General features: G+C 38.2%; 1 protein-coding gene and 1 non-coding gene across 2 annotated transcripts in view; one reads left to right on the top strand and one right to left on the bottom strand.

Annotated features, from left to right (window-relative positions):
• Positions 1-20,472, bottom strand: part of LOC140173693 (uncharacterized) — a 70,037-nt gene that overhangs the window by 602 nt on the left and 48,963 nt on the right. The window contains exon 4 of the mRNA XM_072198208.1: positions 385-798. Within this exon, the coding sequence (XP_072054309.1) occupies positions 385-798 (414 nt within the window). The remainder of the gene's footprint in view (positions 1-384; positions 799-20,472) is intronic.
• Positions 9,753-9,856, top strand: LOC112700194 (small nucleolar RNA R71). The gene has a single exon (XR_003153108.1). It is a non-coding gene; the product is annotated as a small nucleolar RNA R71 (small nucleolar RNA).

Here is a 20,472-nt window from a genome sequence, read left to right as displayed (position 1 = left end):
TCAAACAGGTTCCAAAAGCTTTCTGGAATGCATCCCAGAACCTTGAAGTGAAATGGGGATCTCTATCAGAAATTATATTAGTGGGCACACCATGAAGTCTCACAATCTCTCTTATGTACAGGCATGCTTACTCCTCAAGAGTATAGTTCATCCGAATGGGTAGAAATTGAGCCGACTTTGTCAGCCGGTCCAAAATCACCCAGACAGTATCAAAACTGGTTTTAGTCTTTGGCAATCATGACACAAAATCCATCGCAATGCTCTCCCACTTCAATTGCGAAATCTCCAAGGGTTGCAATGTCCCGGAAGGTCTCTAGAGTTTAATCTTTATCTTTTGACAAGTTAAGCATTTTGAGACATATTCTGCCACATCATTCTTCGTACCAGGCCACCAGAACATAGCCTTCAGATCGTGGTACATCTTAGTACTCCCAAGGTGAATGGAAAATTCGCTCTTATGCACCTCCTTCAAGATATCTTGTCGCAAAGTCCTAATATCGGGCACAATAATTCTACCCTTGAACCTCCAAAGCCCATCTTGATCCTCTGACACTCCCCACTGCTCCCATTGTTCAATAGCTGGCAACACCTTCGGTAACACGTCATCGTTCTGATGAGCCATTAAAAATTCGGATTTAAACTCACTTGAGATTTGTAATTGGCTCAAACATAGAGTTCCAGACACTTTCTGAACACCGATCTTCAAACTCTCAAATACCTTGAATAACTCTTCTTCTCGAAGCATCATCCATGAAGCATACAACGATTTCTGACTTAGCGCATCTTCCACAACGTTCGCTTTTCCCAAATGGTAGTTCAACTCAAAGTCGTAGTCCTTTAGTAACTCCATCCACCTCCTCTGCCGCATATTAAGCTCTTTCTGATCAAAGAGGTATTTCAAGCTCTTGTGATCAGAGAAAACTCGGAACTTAACTCCATAGAGATAATGCATCCACACCTTTAGCGCAAACACAACCGCAGCGAGTTCCAGGTCGTGCGTTGGGTAATTTACTTTGTGAGGTTGAAGAACTGAAGATTGATGGTTTAGAAGTTATAATAAATTCTCGTTGCAACTATAGTTTCTAAGCCAAGCAATCAACCTTTCTTACAATCGTTTGGTTGTCACAAGTAACAAGCGCAATATAATTTATAAACCGAAGTATTCAAATCTCGGGTCGTCTTCTCAAAGAATTGTAGGGAAGTATGATTTATTATTGGTTATGCAAAGGTATATTTTAGGTTTTGAAAAGGTTTTGAACAAAATAAATAATTTGTAAGAATAAATAAATTAATAACTAATAAAACTCTTGGCAAGGTATGAAAACTGGAAGTCCTATCCTAGTTATCCTTATCAATAGTGATGAGAATTTATATTTTTGCTACCACTAAGTCAACATCTAACTATCAGGGTCAGTTAAGTGGATAAATTAATTTAACACCTAAAGTCCTAGTCAACTCCTTAAGGAAAGACTAGAGTTATAGGAATCTAAATTAATCAGCAAGAATAACAATTATCAATCATGATGAGTTTGATAACTCAAGAGTTACCAATTAATCAACCAAAACCAATAGTAAATAATCTAAATTATAAATAGGAAAAAAACAATCATGAGTCTGAAATATCTTAAATTATATTAATTAAGAAAATCATAACATGAATGGTCATTAAATAAAAGAGAAAAATAACTAAAAAGAACATTGAACCTGAGATGAAGAAGATAAAAATATTCCTAAGTCCTTTAAGAAGAGTCCTAATCCTAATCCTAGGAGAGAAGAGAGAGCCTCTCTCTCTAAAAACTACATCTAAATTATGAAAAGTGAATTATGAGTCTGAAATGAAGTCATCTTTTGAGTCTCTGCATGTTCCCTGACTTTAATCTGTGTTTTTAGGCCGAAAACTGGGTTGAAATGCGGCCCAGAATCTGTGCCAGCGGCTTCTGTAATTCTGCAGATCGCGCACGTCACGCGGCCGCGTCGTCCACGCATTCGCGTCACTCGGCGTTTCTCGTACCACGCGTGCGTGTCGTCCACACATTCGCGTTGTGCAGCTTCCAATCCGCGCGGTCGCGTCACGCACGCAAGCGCGTCACTGTGATTTCTTCCATTTCGCGCGGTCGCGTGAGCCATGTGACCGCGTGACTTCTCGCTGGTCATCTTCTCAATTCCTTGTGTTCCTTCCACTTTTGCATGCTTCTTCTTCATTCCTTATGCCATTCTTGCCCTATGGAGCCAGAAACACTTAACACACAGATCACGGCATCGAATGGTATAAAGGAGAATAAAAATATACAATTAAAAGATCTTTAGGAAGCAAGTTTTTAATCATAGAACAATTTGGGAAGGAATTGTAAATACATGCTAATCATATGAATAAGTAGGTGAAAAGCTTGATAAAACCACTCAATCAAACACAATATAAACCATAAAATAATGGTTTATCAACCTCCCCACACTTAAACATTAGCATGTCCTCATGCTAAGCTCAAGGAGACAAAATAAATGAGTAGGGAAAAAACAGGACTCATGCAATGCAACCTATGAATGTGAATGCAACTACATGCTAAAATGATTCTACCTACTCGGTGAAAAAGTAAATAAATCTTTCAAGAACAAATATGAACTGGATTTCACTAATTCAAATCACAAAATACAATACAAATAACTTGCAAGAAGAAGATAGCTCATGAAAGCAGGGAACATAGAATTTAAGCACTGAACCCTTACTGGTAGTGTATATCATTCTAACTCTCAAGTGTCTAGGGTCAATTCTCTTAATTCTCTACTAATCTTGCTTTCTATAGCTTGCTCTTCATCTAACAATCAACAAAAATTTAATGCACCAATACACAAATTAAGAGGTCTTTTAAGGGTTGTAATGGGGTTAGGGTTAAGGTAGGATTGTATTTGGCCAAGTGGACTAAAATCTGAATCCTTAATTAACATAAACTTTTCCCACCTAACTTAAGACAATCTATATAATCACAATACAAGATCTAACTATCCATTAACTATGTTTACCCCATATTCATGCATCCTAAATTTAAGTACAACTCATATGCATTGATTTCACCATTCACTTTGGGGCATTTTGTCCCCTTTTATTTTTCTATTCCTTTTTCTTTTCTTTTTCACTTTTTTTTCTTAATATTTTTTTTCAATGCATATGATTAAGGTATTGAATGTATAAACATGTTCTTAACATTTTTCACATTTTCACACAAAATCTAACATACTCAATTCTCAAACCAAACGTTTCCAAACCCACTTTCTCCACACTTAATTTATGAGCGCTTGCATTAGTCTAAGCTAATCAAGGATTCAAATTAAGGACATTATTTTTTTTCGCTTAGAGTTAATGGTGTGCTAAAGTAAAGAACAAAGGAGTAAAATGGCTCAACATTGGTTTGCAAAGGATAATGAAAGGTAAGGCCATATGGGTATGTAAGCTCAGTGAAACAAGGCCTCAATCATATAAGTGCATGCATACATTAAATAATGGAAATATAGAATTAAGCAAGACAAGAATCACAATTTTAGAGAGAAAAACACACACCAAAAATAAAATATTGGTTGGTAATATGCAACCAATCAAGTAGGCTCAAAATCTCACTGGTTTTGTGTGTTCGAGCTCTAAATCATGTTCCAAATAATATTTCTTCAAAAAAGTTTTTCAAAAAGTTTTTAATTTAAATTAGTGAAATACTATAAAAAGTTTCTTGAAAAAGAAAATATTACTTCAACTAAGTAATGGTAATATATGCACAAAATCAAACAATCATGCAATCAGACATGCAAATGCAACAATGAAAAACAACAATTGGTGTTAAGGAGAAGGTGACTAACCACGGAGATTGGTATCGACCTCCCCACACTTAAAGATTGCACCGTCCTCGGTGCATGCAAACCTGTGCATGTGGGCGGGTGTTGTGGTTCCTCAGCTGGTGATCCTGTCGTTCCGCTCTTCGCTGGTGGCTTGTTAGAGGCTTTCTCTTTACCCTTTATGGTGGCCATCCTGAAAAAGGGAGAAAGGAAAGGGACATGAAGTCAAAGGGATAGAGCAAGGGAGAGGGCAGTTGGTGGACGAAATTGTGATAAAAGAGTTTCAGGCACTGTTAGAGAAGCTCACAACTCCGTTCAACTAACCAGCAAGTGTACTGGGTCGTCCAAGTAATAAACCTTACGTGAGTAAGGGTCGATCCCACAGAGATTGTTGGTATGAAGCAAGCTATGGTCACCTTGTAAATCTCAGTTAGGCAGATTAAAATAGTTTATGGGGTTAAAAAATAAAAATAAGAAAATAGAAATAATAAACGGATAGAAGACTTATGTAGATTCATTGGTGAGAATTTCAGATAAGCGAATGGAGATGCTGTATGGCTCAAGGACGCCTGCTCTCCTACTGCTTCTATTCAATCCTTCTTACTCCTTTCCATGGCAAGCTTTGTATAGGGGTTCACCATCAGCTGTGGCTACTTTCAATCCTCTCGGGAAAATGATCCTATGCGGTTGTCAGTCGCACGGCTAATCGTCTGGAGGCATCACCCATGGTTGATGGCTACATCCCATCCTCGCAGTGAAAACTAATGCTCACGCACTCTGTCACAGTACGGCTAATCACTGGTTGGTTCCCGCTCCTACTGGAATAGAATCCCTTGATTCTTTTGCGTCTGTCACTAACGCCCAGCAGGTTGCAAGTTTGAAGCACGTCACAGTCATTCATTACCGGAATCCTACTCGGAATACCACAGACAAGGTTAGACTTTCCGGATTCCCAGGATCCTACTCGGAATACCACAGACAAGGTTAGACTTTCCGGATCCTCATAAATGCCGCCATCTATCTAGCTTATACCACGAAGATTCTGTTGGGGAATCTAAGAGATACGCATTCAAGCTCTGTTTCATGTAGAACGGAAGTGGTTGTCAATCACGCACGTTCATAAGTGAGAATGATAATGAGGGTTACTTATCATCACATTCATCATGTTCTTGGGTACGAATGAATATCTTGGAATAAGAATAAGAGAGATTTGAATAAAAGAAAATAGAACTTCATTAATACTTGAGGTACAGCAGAGCTCCACACCCTTAATCTATGGTGTGCAGAAACTCCACCGTTGAAAATACATAAGTGAAAGGTTCAGGCATGGCCGAATGGCCAGCCCCCCTAAACGTGATCAATGATCTCCTAGGATGAAGAATAAAACAAAACTGAGACCAAAGATGAAACGTGGTCAAAAGACATCTAATACAATAGATAAATGTTCTATATATACTTAGACTAGCTTCTAGGGTTTACATGAGTAAGTAATTGATGCATAAATCCACTTCCGGGGCCCACTTGGTGTATGCTTGGGCTGAGCTTGATTAATCCACGAGCTGAGGCATTTCTTGGAGTTGAATTCCGAGTTATGACGTGTTTTGGGCGTTCAACTCCGGATCATGACGTTTTTCTGGCGTTTAACTCCAGACAGCAGCGTGTACTTGGCGTTCAACGCCAAGTTACGTCGTCATTCTTCGAATAAAGTATGGACTATTATATATTGCTGGAAAGCCCTGGATGTCTACTTTCCAACGCCGTTGAGAGCGCGCCAATTGAAGTTCTGTAGCTCCAGAAAATCCATTTCGAGTGCAGGGAGGTCAGATTCCAACAGCATCAGCAGTCCTTTTGTCAGCCTTCTTCAGAGTTTTGCTCAAGTCCCTCAATTTCAGCCAGAATTTACCTGAAATCACAGAAAAACACACAAACTCATAGTAAAGTCCAGAAATGTGAATTTAACATAAAAACTAGTGAAAACATCCCTAAAAGTAGCTTAAACTTACTAAAAACTATATAAAAACAATGCCAAAAAGCGTATAAATTATCCGCTCATCACAACACCAAACTTAAATTATTGCTTGTCCCCAAGCAACTGAAAATCAAATAGGATAAAAGAAGAGAATATACTATAAATTCCAGAATATCAATGAATATTAATTTAATTAGATGAGCGGGACTTGTAGCTTTTTGCTTCTGAATAGTTTTGGCATCTCACTTTTTCCTTTGTAGTTCAGAGTGATTGGCGTCTCTGGGAACTCAGAATTTCAGATAGTGTTATTGACTCTCTTAGTTAAGCATGTTGATTCTTGAACACAGCTACTTATGAGTCTTGGCCTTGGCCCTAAGCACTTTGTTTTCCAGTATTACCACCGGATACACAAATGCCACAGACACATAACTGGGTGAACCTTTTCAGATTGTGACTCAGCTTTGCTAGAGTCCCCAGTTAGTGGTGTCCAGAGCTCTTAAGCACACTCTTTTGGATCATGACTTTAACCACTTAGTCTCAAGCTTTTCACTTGGACCTTCATGACACAAGCACATGGATAGGGACAGCTTGATTTAGCCGCTTAGGCCTGGATCTAATTTCCTTGGGCCCTCCTATCCATTGATGCTCAAAGCCTTGGATCCTTTTTACCCTTGCCTTTTGGTTTTAAGGGCTATTGGCTTTTTCTACTGCTCTTTCTTTTTCTTTTCGCCATTTTTTTTCGCAAGCTTACTTTTTCACTGCTTTCTCTTGCTTCAAGAATCAATTCATGAATTTTTCAGTTCATCAATAACATTTCTCTTTGTTCATCATTCTTTCAAGAGCCAACAATTTTAACACTCATAAACAACAAGATCAAAAATATGCACTGTTCAAGCATTCATTCAGAAAACAAAAATTATTGCCACCACATCAATATAATTAAATTAAATTCAATAATAATTTCGAAATTTATGTACTTCTTGTTCTTTTGAATTAAAACATTTTTCATTTAAGAGAAGTGAAGGATTAATGGATTTTATTCATAGTTTTAAGGCATGGTTACATACTAATGATCATGAAGTAGAGACACAAAACATAGATAAACATAACATTAAAAATCGAAAACAGAAATTAATAAAGAACAAGGAATGAATCCACCTGAGTGAGGGTGGCGCCTTCTTGAAGGTCCAATGGTGCTTTTTAAGCTCCTCTATGTCTCTTCCTTGCTTTTGTTGAATGATTCCTAGTAATTTTGGTGTTTCTACCCTTAGTTGCTTCCAATATTTGTGTGGAGGATAACTTATTCCCTGAGGTATCTCAGGGATCTCTTGATTTGCAGCCACATGTTCTACCACTGAGCTATGACGGCTTATAGTCTTTCCATCTCCCAAGACTCAGAGGTGGAAGCTTTTGTCTTCCCTTTGAGGTTTCTCTGGCCTTAGGTGTCATTAATGGTAATGGAAAAGCAAAAAAGCTATGCTTTTACCACACCAAACTTAAAATATTGCTCGCCCTCAAGCAAGAGAAGAAAGAAGAGAGGAAGAAGAAGAAGAAGAAAATGGAGGTGAGTGAGGGGAGATGGATTCGGCTATAAGGGTGGGATTGGGTGGGAAAGAGAAGTTGAATTGTAAAGGTAGGTGGGGTGTATGGGGAAGAGTGGATAGATGTAGGTGGTGAATGAAAAATAGAAGGAATGACCATGAATGGAAAGAGAGAGGGCGAGGTAGGTGGGGATCCTGTGAGGTCCACAGATCCTGAGATGAAAAGAAATACCATTCCTTCACCATATAGGCATGTAAAATGCCTTCGTGCATCATTCTGGCGTTTAAACGCCCATTGGTGCACGTTCTGGGCGTTCAACGCCCATGTAATGCATGTTTCTGGCGTTGAACACCAGTTTCATGCTTGTTACTGGTGTTCAGCGCCAGTTTTTCCTCTCTGGGCACATTCCTGGCATTCAGCGCCAGGATGTTGCTTGTTTCTGGCGTTCAGCACCAGAATGGTGCTCTGTTCTGGCGTTGAACGCCGGCCAGATGCACCTTACTGGCGTTGAACGCCAGCCCGTGCGTCCTCCAGGGTGAAAAATTTTTTTCTTCTGTTTTTGACTCTGTTTTTAATTTTTTTGATTTTTTCATGACTCCTCATGATCATGTACCTAATAAAACACAAAATAGCAATAATATAGAATAAAATAAAAATTAAATAAAATTGGGTTGCCTCCCAACAAGCGCTTCTTTAATGTCAATAGCTTGACAGTGGCTCTCATGGAGCCACAAGGTGATCAGGTCAATGTTGTATAGTTGCCAACACCAAACTTAGAGTTTGGATATGGAGTTTGAACACCAAACTTAGAGTTTGGTTGTGGCCTCACAACACCAAACTTAGAGTTTGACTGTGTGAGCTCTTCTTGACTCTGAACTGTGAGAAGCTCTTCATGCTTACTCTCTTTTGTCACAGAGGGATGGCGATGTGCCTTAAACACAAGGTAGTCCCCATTTAATTGAAGGACTAACTCCCCTCTGTTGACATCTATCACAGCTCCTGCTGTGGCTAGGAAAGGTCTTCCTAGGATGATGCATTCATCATCTTCCTTCCTAGTGTCTAGGATTATGAAATCAGCAGGGATGTAAAGGCCTTCAACCTTTACTAAAACGTCCTCTACTGTCCCATAAGCTTGTCTCAATGACTTGTCTGCCAATTGTAATGAGAACAAGGCAGGTTGTACCTCAATGATCCCTATCTTCTTCATTACAGAGAGTGGCATCAGATTTATCCCTGACCCAAGATCACATAGAGCTTTTTCAAAGCTCATGGTGCCAATGGTGCAAGGTATTAAGAACTTGCCAGGATCTTGTTTCTTTTGAGGTAGAGTTTTCTGAATCCAAGTATCTAGTTCACTAATGAGCAAGGGAGGTTCACTTTCCCAAGTCTCATTACCAAACAGCTTGGCATTCAGCTTCATGATAGCTCCTAAATATTGAGCAACTTGCTCTCCAGTCACATCTTCATCCTCTTCAGAGGAAGAATAGTCTTCAGAGCTCATGAATGGCAGAAGGAGATTTAATGGAATCTCTATGGTCTCTATGTGAGCCTCAGATTCCTCAGGATCCTTAATAGGAAACTCCTTCTTGCTTGAAGGACGCCCCAGGAGGTCTTCCTCACTAGAATTTTCGTCCTCCTCCTCCCCTATGCATTCGGCCACTTTGATTAAATCAATGGCCTTGCACTCTCCTTTTGGATTTTCTTCTGTATTGCTTGGGAGAGTACTGGGAGGAGTTTCAATAACTTTCTTACTCAGCTGGCCTACTTGTGCCTCCAGATTTCTGATGGAGGATCTTGTTTCATTCATGAAACTGAAAGTGGCCTTTGACAGATCAGAGACTATATTGGCTAAATTAGAAGTGTTTTGTTCAGAATTCTCTGTCTGTTGCTGAGAAGATGATGTATATGGCTTACTATTACTCAGCCTATTGCGTCCACCATTGTTAAAGCCTTGTTGAGGCTTTTGTTGATCCTTCCAAGAGAAATTTGGATGATTCCTCCATGATGGATTATAGGTGTTTCCATAAGGTTCACCCATGTAATTAACCTCTGCCATGGCAGGGTTTTCAGGATCATAAGCTTCTTCAGAAGCTGCCTCTCTAGTACTGTTGGATGCATGTTGCAATCCATTCAGATTTTGAGAGATCATGTTGACCTGTTGAGTCAACATTTTGTTCTAGCCAATATGGCATTCAGAGCATCAATTTCAAGAACTCCTTTCTTCTGAGGTATCCCATTATTCACGGAATTCCTTTCAGAGGTGTACATGAACTGGTTGTTTGCAACCATGTCAATGAGTTCTTGAGCCTCTTTAGGCGTTTTCTTCAGGTGAATAGATCCACCTGCAGAATGGTCTAATGACATTTTCGAAAATTCAGAGAGACCATAATAGAATATGTCTAATAGGGTCCATTCTGAAAACATGTCAGATGGACATCTTTTGGTCAACTGCTTGTATCTTTCCCAAGCTTCATAGAGGGATTCACCATCTTTTTGTTTGAAGGTTTGAACATCCACTCTTAGCTTGCTCAGCTTTTGAGGAGGAAAGAACTTATCTAAGAAAGCAGTGACCAGCTTATCCCAGGAGTCCAGGCTATCCTTAGGTTGAGAATCCAACCATATTCTAGCTCTGTCTCTTACAGCAAAAGGGAAAAGCATGAGTCTGTAGACTTCAGGATCCACTCCATTCGTCTTTACAGTCTCACAGATCTACAAGAACTCAGTTAAAAACTGATAAGGATCTTCAGATGGAAGTCCATAAAACTTGCAGTTTTGTTGCATTAAAGCAACTAGTTGAGGCTTAAGCTCAAAGTTATTGGCTCCAATGGCAGGAATAGAGATGCTTCTTCCATCAAACTTGGATGTTGGCTTTGTGAAGTCACCAAGCATTCTCCTTGCATTATTATTATTATTATTTTCGGCTGCCATGTCCTTCTCTTGTTCGAAAATTTCTGAAAGGTTGTTTCTGGATTGTTGTAATTTAGCTTCTCTTAATTTTCTCTTCAGAGTCCTTTCAGGTTCTGGATCAACTTCAACAAGAGTGCCTTTTTCCCTGTTCCTGCTCATATGAAAGAGAAGAAAACAAGAAAAGGAAGAGGAATCCTCTATGTCACAGTATAGAGATTCCTTTATGTTAGTAGAAAAAGAAAGGGGTAGAAGAATCCAAATACAAGGGATATAAGAAGTTCGGATTCTTAGATGAAGAGAGGTGAAGAGAAGTGTTAGTAATTAATTAATTAAATAGAATAAGAGAAGAGAAGAGAATTTTCGAAAATAATTTTTTTGAAAAAGAGGTTAGTGATTTTCGAAAATCAAAGACAAAATATAATTAAAATTAAAATTTAAAACAAAAAGAATTTTTGAAAAAGAGAGGGAGAATTTTCGAAATTTAGAGAGGGATAGGTAGTTAGTTGGTTTTGAAAAAGATAAGAAACAAACAAAAAGTTAGTTAGTTGATTTGAAAAAGATTTGAAATCAAATTTTGAAAAAGATAAGAAGATAAGAAGTTAGATAAGATATTTTGAAATTAAATTTTGAAAAAGATAAAGTTTTTGAAAAAGATAAGATAAAAAGATAAAAAAGATTTTTAAGAAAAAGATATTTTGAAAAAGATTTAATTTTTAAAATTACTTAACTAACAAGAAACTACAAGATAAGATTCTAGAACTTAAAGATTGAACCTTTCTTAACAAGAAAGTAACAAACTTCAAATTTTTGAACCAATCACATTACTTGTTAGTTAATTTTCGAAAATTAGATATAAAGATAAGAAAAAGATTTTGAAAAATATTTTGAAAAAGATTTTTGAAATTTTCGAAAATTATAAAAAATGAAAAAGATATGATTTTTGAAAAAGATTTTGAAAAGATAAGATTTTTAAAATTTGAAATTTTGACTTGTATTGTAAGAAACAACTAATTTTAAAACTTTTTGACCAAGTCAACCCAAAATTTCGAAAATTTGGAGGAAAATAAGGAAAAGATATTTTTTTTTGATTTTTGAATATTTTAATTATGAGAAAAAAAACAACAAAAATACTCAATGCATGAAATTTTTAGATCAAAACAATGAATGCATGCAAGAATGCTATGAATGTCAAGATGAACACCAAGAACACTTTGAAGATCATGATGAACATCAAGAACATTATTTTGAAAAATTTTTAATGCAAAGGAAACATGCAAGACACCAAACTTAGAAATTTTTAATGCATGGAAAAAATGAATGCAAAAATGCACATGAAAAACAACAAATAACACCAAACAAGAAATCATCAAGATCAAACAAGAAGACTTTGTCAAGAACAACTTGAAGATCATGAAGAACACTATGAATGCATGAGTTTTTCGAAAAAATGCAAGAAAAATTTTAAAAGCATGCAATTGACACCAAACTTAAAAATTGACTCAAGACTCAAATAAGAAACACAAAATATTTTTGATTTTTTATGATTTTCTAAATTTTTTTGTTTTTTTTTATTAAATTTTTTTCGAAAATATAGTTTGGAAAAACGAAAAATAAAAAGAAAAATTTTTGAAAAAGATTTTTGGAAAGAAAATTACCTAATCTGAGCAACAAGATGAACCGTCAGTTGTCCATACTCGAACAATCCCCGGCAACGGCGCCAAAAACTTGGTGGACGAAATTGTGATAAAAGAGTTTCAGGCACTGTTAGAGAAGCTCACAACTCCGTTCAACTAACCAGCAAGTGTACTGGGTCGTACAAGTAATAAACCTTACGTGAGTAAGGGTCGATCCCACAGAGATTGTTGGTATGAAGCAAGCTATGGTCACCTTGTAAATCTCAGTTAGGCAGATTAAAATAGTTTATGGGGTTAGAAAATAAAAATAAGAAAATAGAAATAATAAACGGATAGAAGACTTATGTAGATTCATTGGTGAGAATTTCAGATAAGCGAATGGAGATGCTGTATGGCTCAAGGACGCCTGCTCTCCTACTGCTTCTATTCAATCCTTCTTACTCCTTTCCATGGCAAGCTTTGTATAGGGGTTCACCATCAGCTGTGGCTACTTTCAATCCTCTCGGGAAAATGATCCTATGCGGTTGTCAGTCGCACGGCTAATCGTCTGGAGGCATCACCCATGGTTGATGGCTACATCCCATCCTCGCAGTGAAAACTAATGCTCACGCACTCTGTCACAGTACGGCTAATCACTGGTTGGTTCTCGCTCCTACTGGAATAGAATCCCTTGATTCTTTTGCGTCTGTCACTAACGCCCAGCAGGTTGCAAGTTTGAAGCACGTCACAGTCATTCATTTCCGGAATCCTACTCAGAATACCACAGACAAGGTTAGACTTTCCGGATTCCCAGGATCCTACTCGGAATACCACAGACAAGGTTAGACTTTCCGGATCCTCATAAATGCCGCCATCTATCTAGCTTATACCACGAAGATTCTGTTGGGGAATCTAAGAGATACGCATTCAAGCTCTGTTTCATGTAGAACGGAAGTGGTTGTCAATCACGCACGTTCATAAGTGAGAATGATAATGAGGGTTACTTATCATCACATTCATCATGTTCTTGGGTACGAATGAATATCTTGGAATAAGAATAAGAGAGATTTGAATAAAAGAAAATAGAACTTCATTAATACTTGAGGTACAGCAGAGCTCCACACCCTTAATCTATGGTGTGCAGAAACTCCACCGTTGAAAATACATAAGTGAAAGGTTCAGGCATGGCCGAATGGCCAGCCCCCCTAAACGTGATCAATGATCTCCTAGGATGAAGAATAAAACAAAACTGAGACCAAAGATGAAACGTGGTCAAAAGACCTCTAATACAATAGATAAATGTTCTATATATACTTAGACTAGCTTCTAGGGTTTACATGAGTAAGTAATTGATGCATAAATCCACTTCCGGGGCCCACTTGGTGTATGCTTGGGCTGAGCTTGATTAATCCACGAGCTGAGGCATTTCCTGGAGTTGAATTCCGAGTTATGACGTGTTTTGGGCGTTCAACTCCGGATCATGACGTTTTTCTGGCGTTTAATTCCAGACAGCAGCATGTACTTGGCGTTCAACGCCATGTTACGTCGTCATTCTTCGAATAAAGTATGGACTATTATATATTGCTGGAAAGCCCTGGATGTCTACTTTCCAACGCCGTTGAGAGCGCGCCAATTGGAGTTCTGTAGCTCCAGAAAATTCATTTCGAGTGCAGGGAGGTCAGATTCCAACAGCATCAGCAGTCCTTTTGTCAGCCTTCTTCAGAGTTTTGCTCAAGTCCCTCAATTTCAGCCAGAATTTACCTGAAATCACAGAAAAACACACAAACTCATAGTAAAGTCCAGAAATGTGAATTTAACATAAAAACTAGTGAAAACATCCCTAAAAGTAGCTTAAACTTACTAAAAACTATATAAAAACAATGCCAAAAAGCGTATAAATTATCCGCTCATCAGCAGTACGAGTAAGAATCATGCCAAAATAAAGAAGAATGTCGTTAACACATGGTCGCGATTCCATGAAATTAGGACATCAATGGAAGCATAGCATGATAAATTGATGTAATTAAATGCAAGATGTTTATTGGCATGCTGGCAAAGGCATGAGTAGCGTAAATCAAGCATTAAAAGCCTTAATGTATTATTAGTCGTGAGAAACTAACAATAACGTTTGTATTGACAATTATATTTAATTAATAAAATATTGGAAAGGATTTTGTGAAAAACAGGCGTTAGAGCAGAAGGTTAGAATAATGAAGAATGCATAATGCCATACGGGTTTTTTCACAAACACTTAGTATGCATGTTTAATATGATAGGGGAAGAATGAATTTGGAACATGCAAGCATTCCAAAAAACAAATAATATAAATCGTCAAACAACTCCATAATAATCCACCAGTAATAGTGAAAGACCTAAATAAAGTTCCAACACCAACATAAAAATGCATGAAGAAGAAAGAAAAAGAGACCATGAATAATTATGCTAAAAAGAAAATTAAGAAAAGTGCAAAAGGTAGAAGAAGAATGAAGAAGAGAGGAGGGAGGAAAAGAAGAAAGAGATAGGATTAGAAAAAAGAAGAAAAAGGAAACTGATTAGGCGGCGTGCTGCGTGCAATGTGCACAGCGCTAACGGCGCGAACGTGTCACACACGCGGACGCGTGGGTGAGCGTATAGGGGAGGGACGCGAGGGCGTCCATCACGTGCACGCGTGATTAGGGATCGTGCAAAACACACGAGGCCATCCGCACTCCCGCACAACTTTCTGTCCGAAACTCCAATAACGCCGATTCACAAACCCACGCGGACGTGCCGCTGACGCTTACGCGTGGGTTGGACCTTTTGCAGGGGGCGCGTACGCGTGTGGCACGCGTACGCATGGTGTGGCTTGTGCTGCACTACTCCCACGCGTCTCTCGCGCAACTCTCTATTCATTTTCGCTATACAAACGACGCGTGCGCGTCGTAGACGCTGGCGCGTTGATAAACCCCATTTGTAGGGTTTATCTTGTGCTTGATTTAGGGGATTTTATAACCTTTTACCAACATTTATTCAATGAAATAGCATGGTTTTATAACTTCTCGCTTAATTGTGCTTAAGAGTGAAAACATGCTTTTTAGGTCATAAAATAGCTAAATTTAATTCACCTTGATTCCATTAGATGCCTTGATATGTTTGTTAAGTGATTTCAGATTTAGGAGGCAAAGATTGGATTAAGGGAATGAAGGAAAAGCATGTAAAAATGGAGAACTCGTGAAGAAATAAAGGAAACGCAAAAGCTGTCAAGCCGACCTCTTCGCACTTAATCGACCATAACTTGAGCTACAGAGGTCCAAATGATGCGGTCCCAGTTGAGTTGGAAAGCTAACATCCAGGGCTTCGAAATGATATAATATTTGCCAGAGTTGCTACACGTATGGTTATGTGCACGTGCACTGTACGCGCACGCATTGTTGCTGCCATATGATCCACTTAAAGCAATACGTGGCCAGCGAATTCTAAAGCCTTGTGGGACCAATCCAACTCATTTCTGATGCTATTTAAGCCAAGGATTGAAGAGGGATGAGAAATTTAGTTACCATTAGTTTAGTTTAGCATAGTTTAGTTTTAGAGTTAGTTTCTAGAGAGAGAAGCTCTCACTTCTCTCTAGAATTAGGATTAGGTTTAGTTCTTAGATCTAGGTTTTCATTCATTCTTTCTTCTACTTCTACCTCTCAATTCCTTGTTGTTACATTCATCTTCCTCTATTCTTTTGTTGTAATTTCCTTTATGTTGTTCTTGTATTTTGTTGTAGATCTACTTTTGTTCCTTCCTTTCTCTTTCAATTCAATTCAAGGTAAATCATAATAATTGTGTTCCTTTTGATTTGTTGTTGTTAATTCTTTGCAATAATTGTTGTTAGATTTTGTTCTTGTTGTTGATTTACTATGCTTTCCTTTTATGCCTTCCAAGTGTTTGATGAAATGCTTGGTTGGATTTTAGAGTAGAATTTTATACTCTTGGCTAGGAAAGGTAACTTAGGACCTCTTGAGTTACTAATGTCCAAGTGATTGATGATTGGGAGCCATTGACTCTAGTTCTCACTAATTGAATTAGTGGAGAGTTAGGACCTATGGACTTGGATTGATATATCTCATTCAACTTTCCTTTACCATTAGTTAGAGGATGATTTAGTGAGATTAATCCTTGCCAATTCTCATATTGTGGTTAGTGATTAGGATAGAGATCTTTGACCACCAACCCTCGCCAAGACCTTTTTGGCCATTAGTTTACTTTTTGCCATTTATCTTTCATGTTTCTTATTAAAACCCCAAAAATAACTCACAACCAATAACAAGACACTTTATTGTAATTCCTAGGGAGAACGAACCGAGGTTCAATACTTCGGTTTATAAATTTAGGGGTTTGTTTTAGTGACAAACAACTTTTTGTATGAAAAGAATATTGTTTGGTTTAGGAACTATACTTGCAACGAGAATTCATTTGTGAAATTCTAAACGATAAAAAATCTAATCATCAAAATGGCACCGTTGCCGGGGAATTGCAATGGTGTTATGTTATTGGTTATTGTACATATGTGAATAGTGTGAATATCTTGCTTTTTGCTTTATTTGCTAGTTGTAGAATTTTGTTTCTTTTTTTTCCTATTATCTTTTGATTTTTTGTTTTCTCTTCCCATTATGAATTCTCACTTTGGCTATGAGTGTGATTACAATTATGTTGTAGGTGATGAGAACTTCAATGAGAATGTGTATCAAGGATGGGACAACCAATGGTGGGAGGAGCCATATGCATATGATCAATCTTCATGGCAACAACCTCCACCAATGCACTATGAAGAAGAGCCATTCTATGATGCACACCAATCAAATGGCTATGGTGAATCTCCTTGTGACTTTCAAGAACCACCACCATATGCCTATGAGTCATATCCTCAACATGAACCATACTCACAAGCCCTCTACCACCAAGCACCTTCATATGACCCTAATCCACATCCATCCTACCAACAACCATATGAGCCATATGAACCACACATAGAACCACCACCACTCCAACACCAACATTTTCAAGAGCCACCCGCTCCATATTATTACCAAAATGAACCACCTCCAATATTTGAAACTTTCCAACTATAAGATGAATACTACTTTCCACCACAATCTCCCATGAAAGAATACTCATGTCCTTCAATCCAAGAGCTCTATGATCCTACTCATGATATCCAAGCGGAACAAGAGTCAAGGGATCGTCTCAAGGAAGCATTGGATCGATTTCAAGCAACCATGGAGCATGTTGTGCAACAAGTGGAAAAAGTGGAGAATATTGAACCACCACACCCTAATTATGATGAACCACCTTCCTATTATGAACCCTTCCCCCAATATGATGAACCCTCCCATCCACCCCAACCTCTAATGGATGAAACCCTCGGTGTTCTTCTTCAAGGACAAGAGGAGATGACAAGGGATGTGCAACAATTCATGACCGCCTTGGATGAGGTGGTAAATCGGCTAGCAACCCAACTTTTGGACACCCAAGGAGCTCCCATGGCTACATGTGGAGAAGCAAAAGAAGAGCATAGCATGAAAGAGAGATTGGAAACTCCGATGGAAAAGGAGGAATGCCACTTTGTGTTAGAACAATTGGAGGAGCCTATGATTATTGAAGAAGGGGAAGAAGTGGTTGAAGACTTAGGAGATGCGGAACCTCCATGGGAACCTAGAGTTATAGAAAACTCCTCCAAGAAGATTGAAGTTGATGTTAAGGAGGAAGGTGCACAACCTCCAAGGCATATCCCATATGAAGACTTGGAAGGAATGGAGCAAGAGTTAAGTTCCCTTGGAGATGAAGATCAAGCATCAAATCCTAGTGGTGGTGAATCCTTTGAACTTGAAGACCCTTCTCCCGATGAAGAAGAGAGCGATATGGAGGTAGATTTCTCTCAACCTCCCATTTATGATTTAAGTGATGGAGAAGAGTTAAATAAAATTGATGAACAAAGGATTTAATTTGAAAAATCTTGTGAAGAGGTGGAAACCTTTAGAAAAAGAGGAACGAGAGTTGAGTGCGCTTTATCAAGATCTTTGGAAGCTTCTTTGCCTAGGATATCATCTATTCCTTCACTTGAGTGGGAAAAACTCATTTCTATTAGCTTTATTTTCCCACTTGAGTATGGTTTGCTTGAAACGGATGGTCAATGATGAGCGGATAATTTATACGCTTTTTGGCATTATTTTTAGTATGTTTTAGTTAGTTTTTATTATATTTTTATTAGTTTTTAGTTAAAATTCACTTTTCTGGACTTTACTATGAGTTTGTGTGTTTTTCTGTGATTTCAGGTATTTTCTGGCTGAAATTGAGGGACCTGAGCAAAAATATGATTCAGAGGCTGAAAAGGACTGCAGATGCTGATGGATTCTGACCTCCCTGCACTCGAAGTGGATTTTTTGGAGCTACAGAAACCCAATTGGCGCGCTCTCAATTGCGTTAGAAAGTAGACATTCTGGGCTTTCCAGCAATGTATAATAGTCCATACTTTGTCCAATATTTGATGGCCCAAACAGGCGTTCCAAGTCAGCTCAAGAATTCTGGCGTAAAACGCCGGAACTGGCACAAGAATGGGAGTTAAACGCCCAAACTGGCACAAAAGCTGGCGTTTAACTCCAAGAAAAGTCTCTACACGAAAATGCTTCAATGCTCAGCCCAAGCACACACCAAGTGGGCCCGGAAGTGGATTTTTATGTAATTTACTTATCTTTGTAAACCTTAGCTACGAGTTCTCTACAAATAGGACCTTTTGCTATTGTATTATCATCTTTTGATCACTTTAGATCTTAGGATCATCTTTTGATCATGTTTTTATGATTGAACCCTCTTTGGGAGGCTGGCCATTCGGCCATGCCTAGATCTTGTTCTTATGTATTTTCAACGGTGGAGTTTCTACACACCATAGATTAAGGTGTGGAGCTCTGCTGTACCTCGAGTATTAATGCAATTACTATTGTTCTTCTATTCAATTCAGCTTATTCTTATTCTAAGATATCACTTGTTCCTCAACTTGATGAATGTGACGATCTGTGACACTCATCATCATTCTCACCTATGAACGTGTGCCTGACAACCACCTCCGTTCTACCTTAGATTGAGTGGATATCTCTTGGATTCCTTAATCAGAGTCTTCGTGGTATAAGCTAGAATTGATGGCGGCATTCAAGAGAATCCGGAAGGTCTAAACCTTATCTGTGGTATTCTGAGTAGGATTCAAGAATTGAATGACTGTGACGAGCTTCAAACTCGCGATTGTGGGGCGTTAGTGACAGACGCAGAAGAATCACTGGATTCTATTCCGACATGATCGAGAACCGACAGCTGAATAGCCGTGCTGTGACAGAGCGCATTGAACATTTTCACTGAGAGGATGGTATTGTAGCCACTGACAACAGTGATGCCCAACATACAGCTTGCCATGGAAAGAAGTAAGAAGGATTGGATGAAGACAATAGGAAAGCAGAGAGACGAAAGGGACAGAACATCTCCATACGCTTATCTGAAATTCTCACCAACGAATTACATAAGTATCTCTATCTTTATTTTATGCTTTATTCATAAATCATCTATAACCATTTGAATCTGCCTGACTGAGATTTACAAGATGACCATAGCTTGCTTCATACCAACAATCTCCGTGGGATCGACCCTTACTCGCGTAAGGTTTATTACTTGGACGACCCAGTGCACTTGCTGGTTAGTTGTGCGAAGTTGTGATAAAGAGTTGAGATTGCAATTGAGCGTACCATGTTGATGGCGCCATTGATGATCACAATTTCATGCACCAAGTTTTTGGTGCCGTTGCTGGGGATTGTTTGAGTCTGGACAACTGACGGTTCATCTTGTTGCTTAGATTAGGTATTCTTCTTCAGAATTTTTAAGAATGAATTATAGAGTTTCAAGGTGATGTTCTTATCATCACCAAAGCTGATTGATTCTAATCAATTTAGCTCTTGAATGCAATGTCCTGCTGAAGCTTGGCTAGCCATGTCTAATTTCTTTAGACTGAAGCTTTAGACTAACATTGCATGATTCCTGGAATTCTTATTAAAAATTTTGAATCTCTTTATTTTCTTCTCCATATAATTTTCGAAAAATAAAAAAAAATTTACAAAATCATAAAAACCAAAAATATTTCTTGTTTGAGTCTAGTGTCTCATTTTAAGTTTGGTGTCGATTGCATGTTTCTATTCTTCTTGCATTTTTCGAATTCATTCATGTGTCTTCATTGATCTTCAAGTTGTTCTTGATGATTTACTTGCTCTGATCTTTAAATTCTCTTATTTTGTGTGTTTTGTTGTTTCTCATATGCATTCTCAATTTGTTAGTGTCAGTAGTATACAAACTTCTAAGTTTGGTGTCTTGCATGCATTGTTTATTTGATTTTAGTTGCATTTTGATTTTTCCTCATCATAAAAAATTCAAAAAAAATTTTAATTTGTGTCTTTTCAAGTCAATAATACAGAAAATTGAAGATTCAGAACATTCAGTAGAGGAACTACACAGAAAAAGCTGGGCGTTCAAAACGCCCAGTGAGGAAGGAAAACTGGCGTTTAAACGCCAGCCAGGGTACCTGGCTGGGCATTTAACGCCCAAAAGGGTAGCATTTTGGGC

The sequence above is a fragment of the Arachis hypogaea genome, chromosome 6 (assembly GCF_003086295.3).
Source record: "Arachis hypogaea cultivar Tifrunner chromosome 6, arahy.Tifrunner.gnm2.J5K5, whole genome shotgun sequence".
Lineage (NCBI taxonomy): Eukaryota > Viridiplantae > Streptophyta > Magnoliopsida > Fabales > Fabaceae > Arachis > Arachis hypogaea.
The sequence above is the reverse complement of the archived record's forward strand: the minus strand, read 5'-3'. Positions and strand labels throughout refer to the sequence as shown.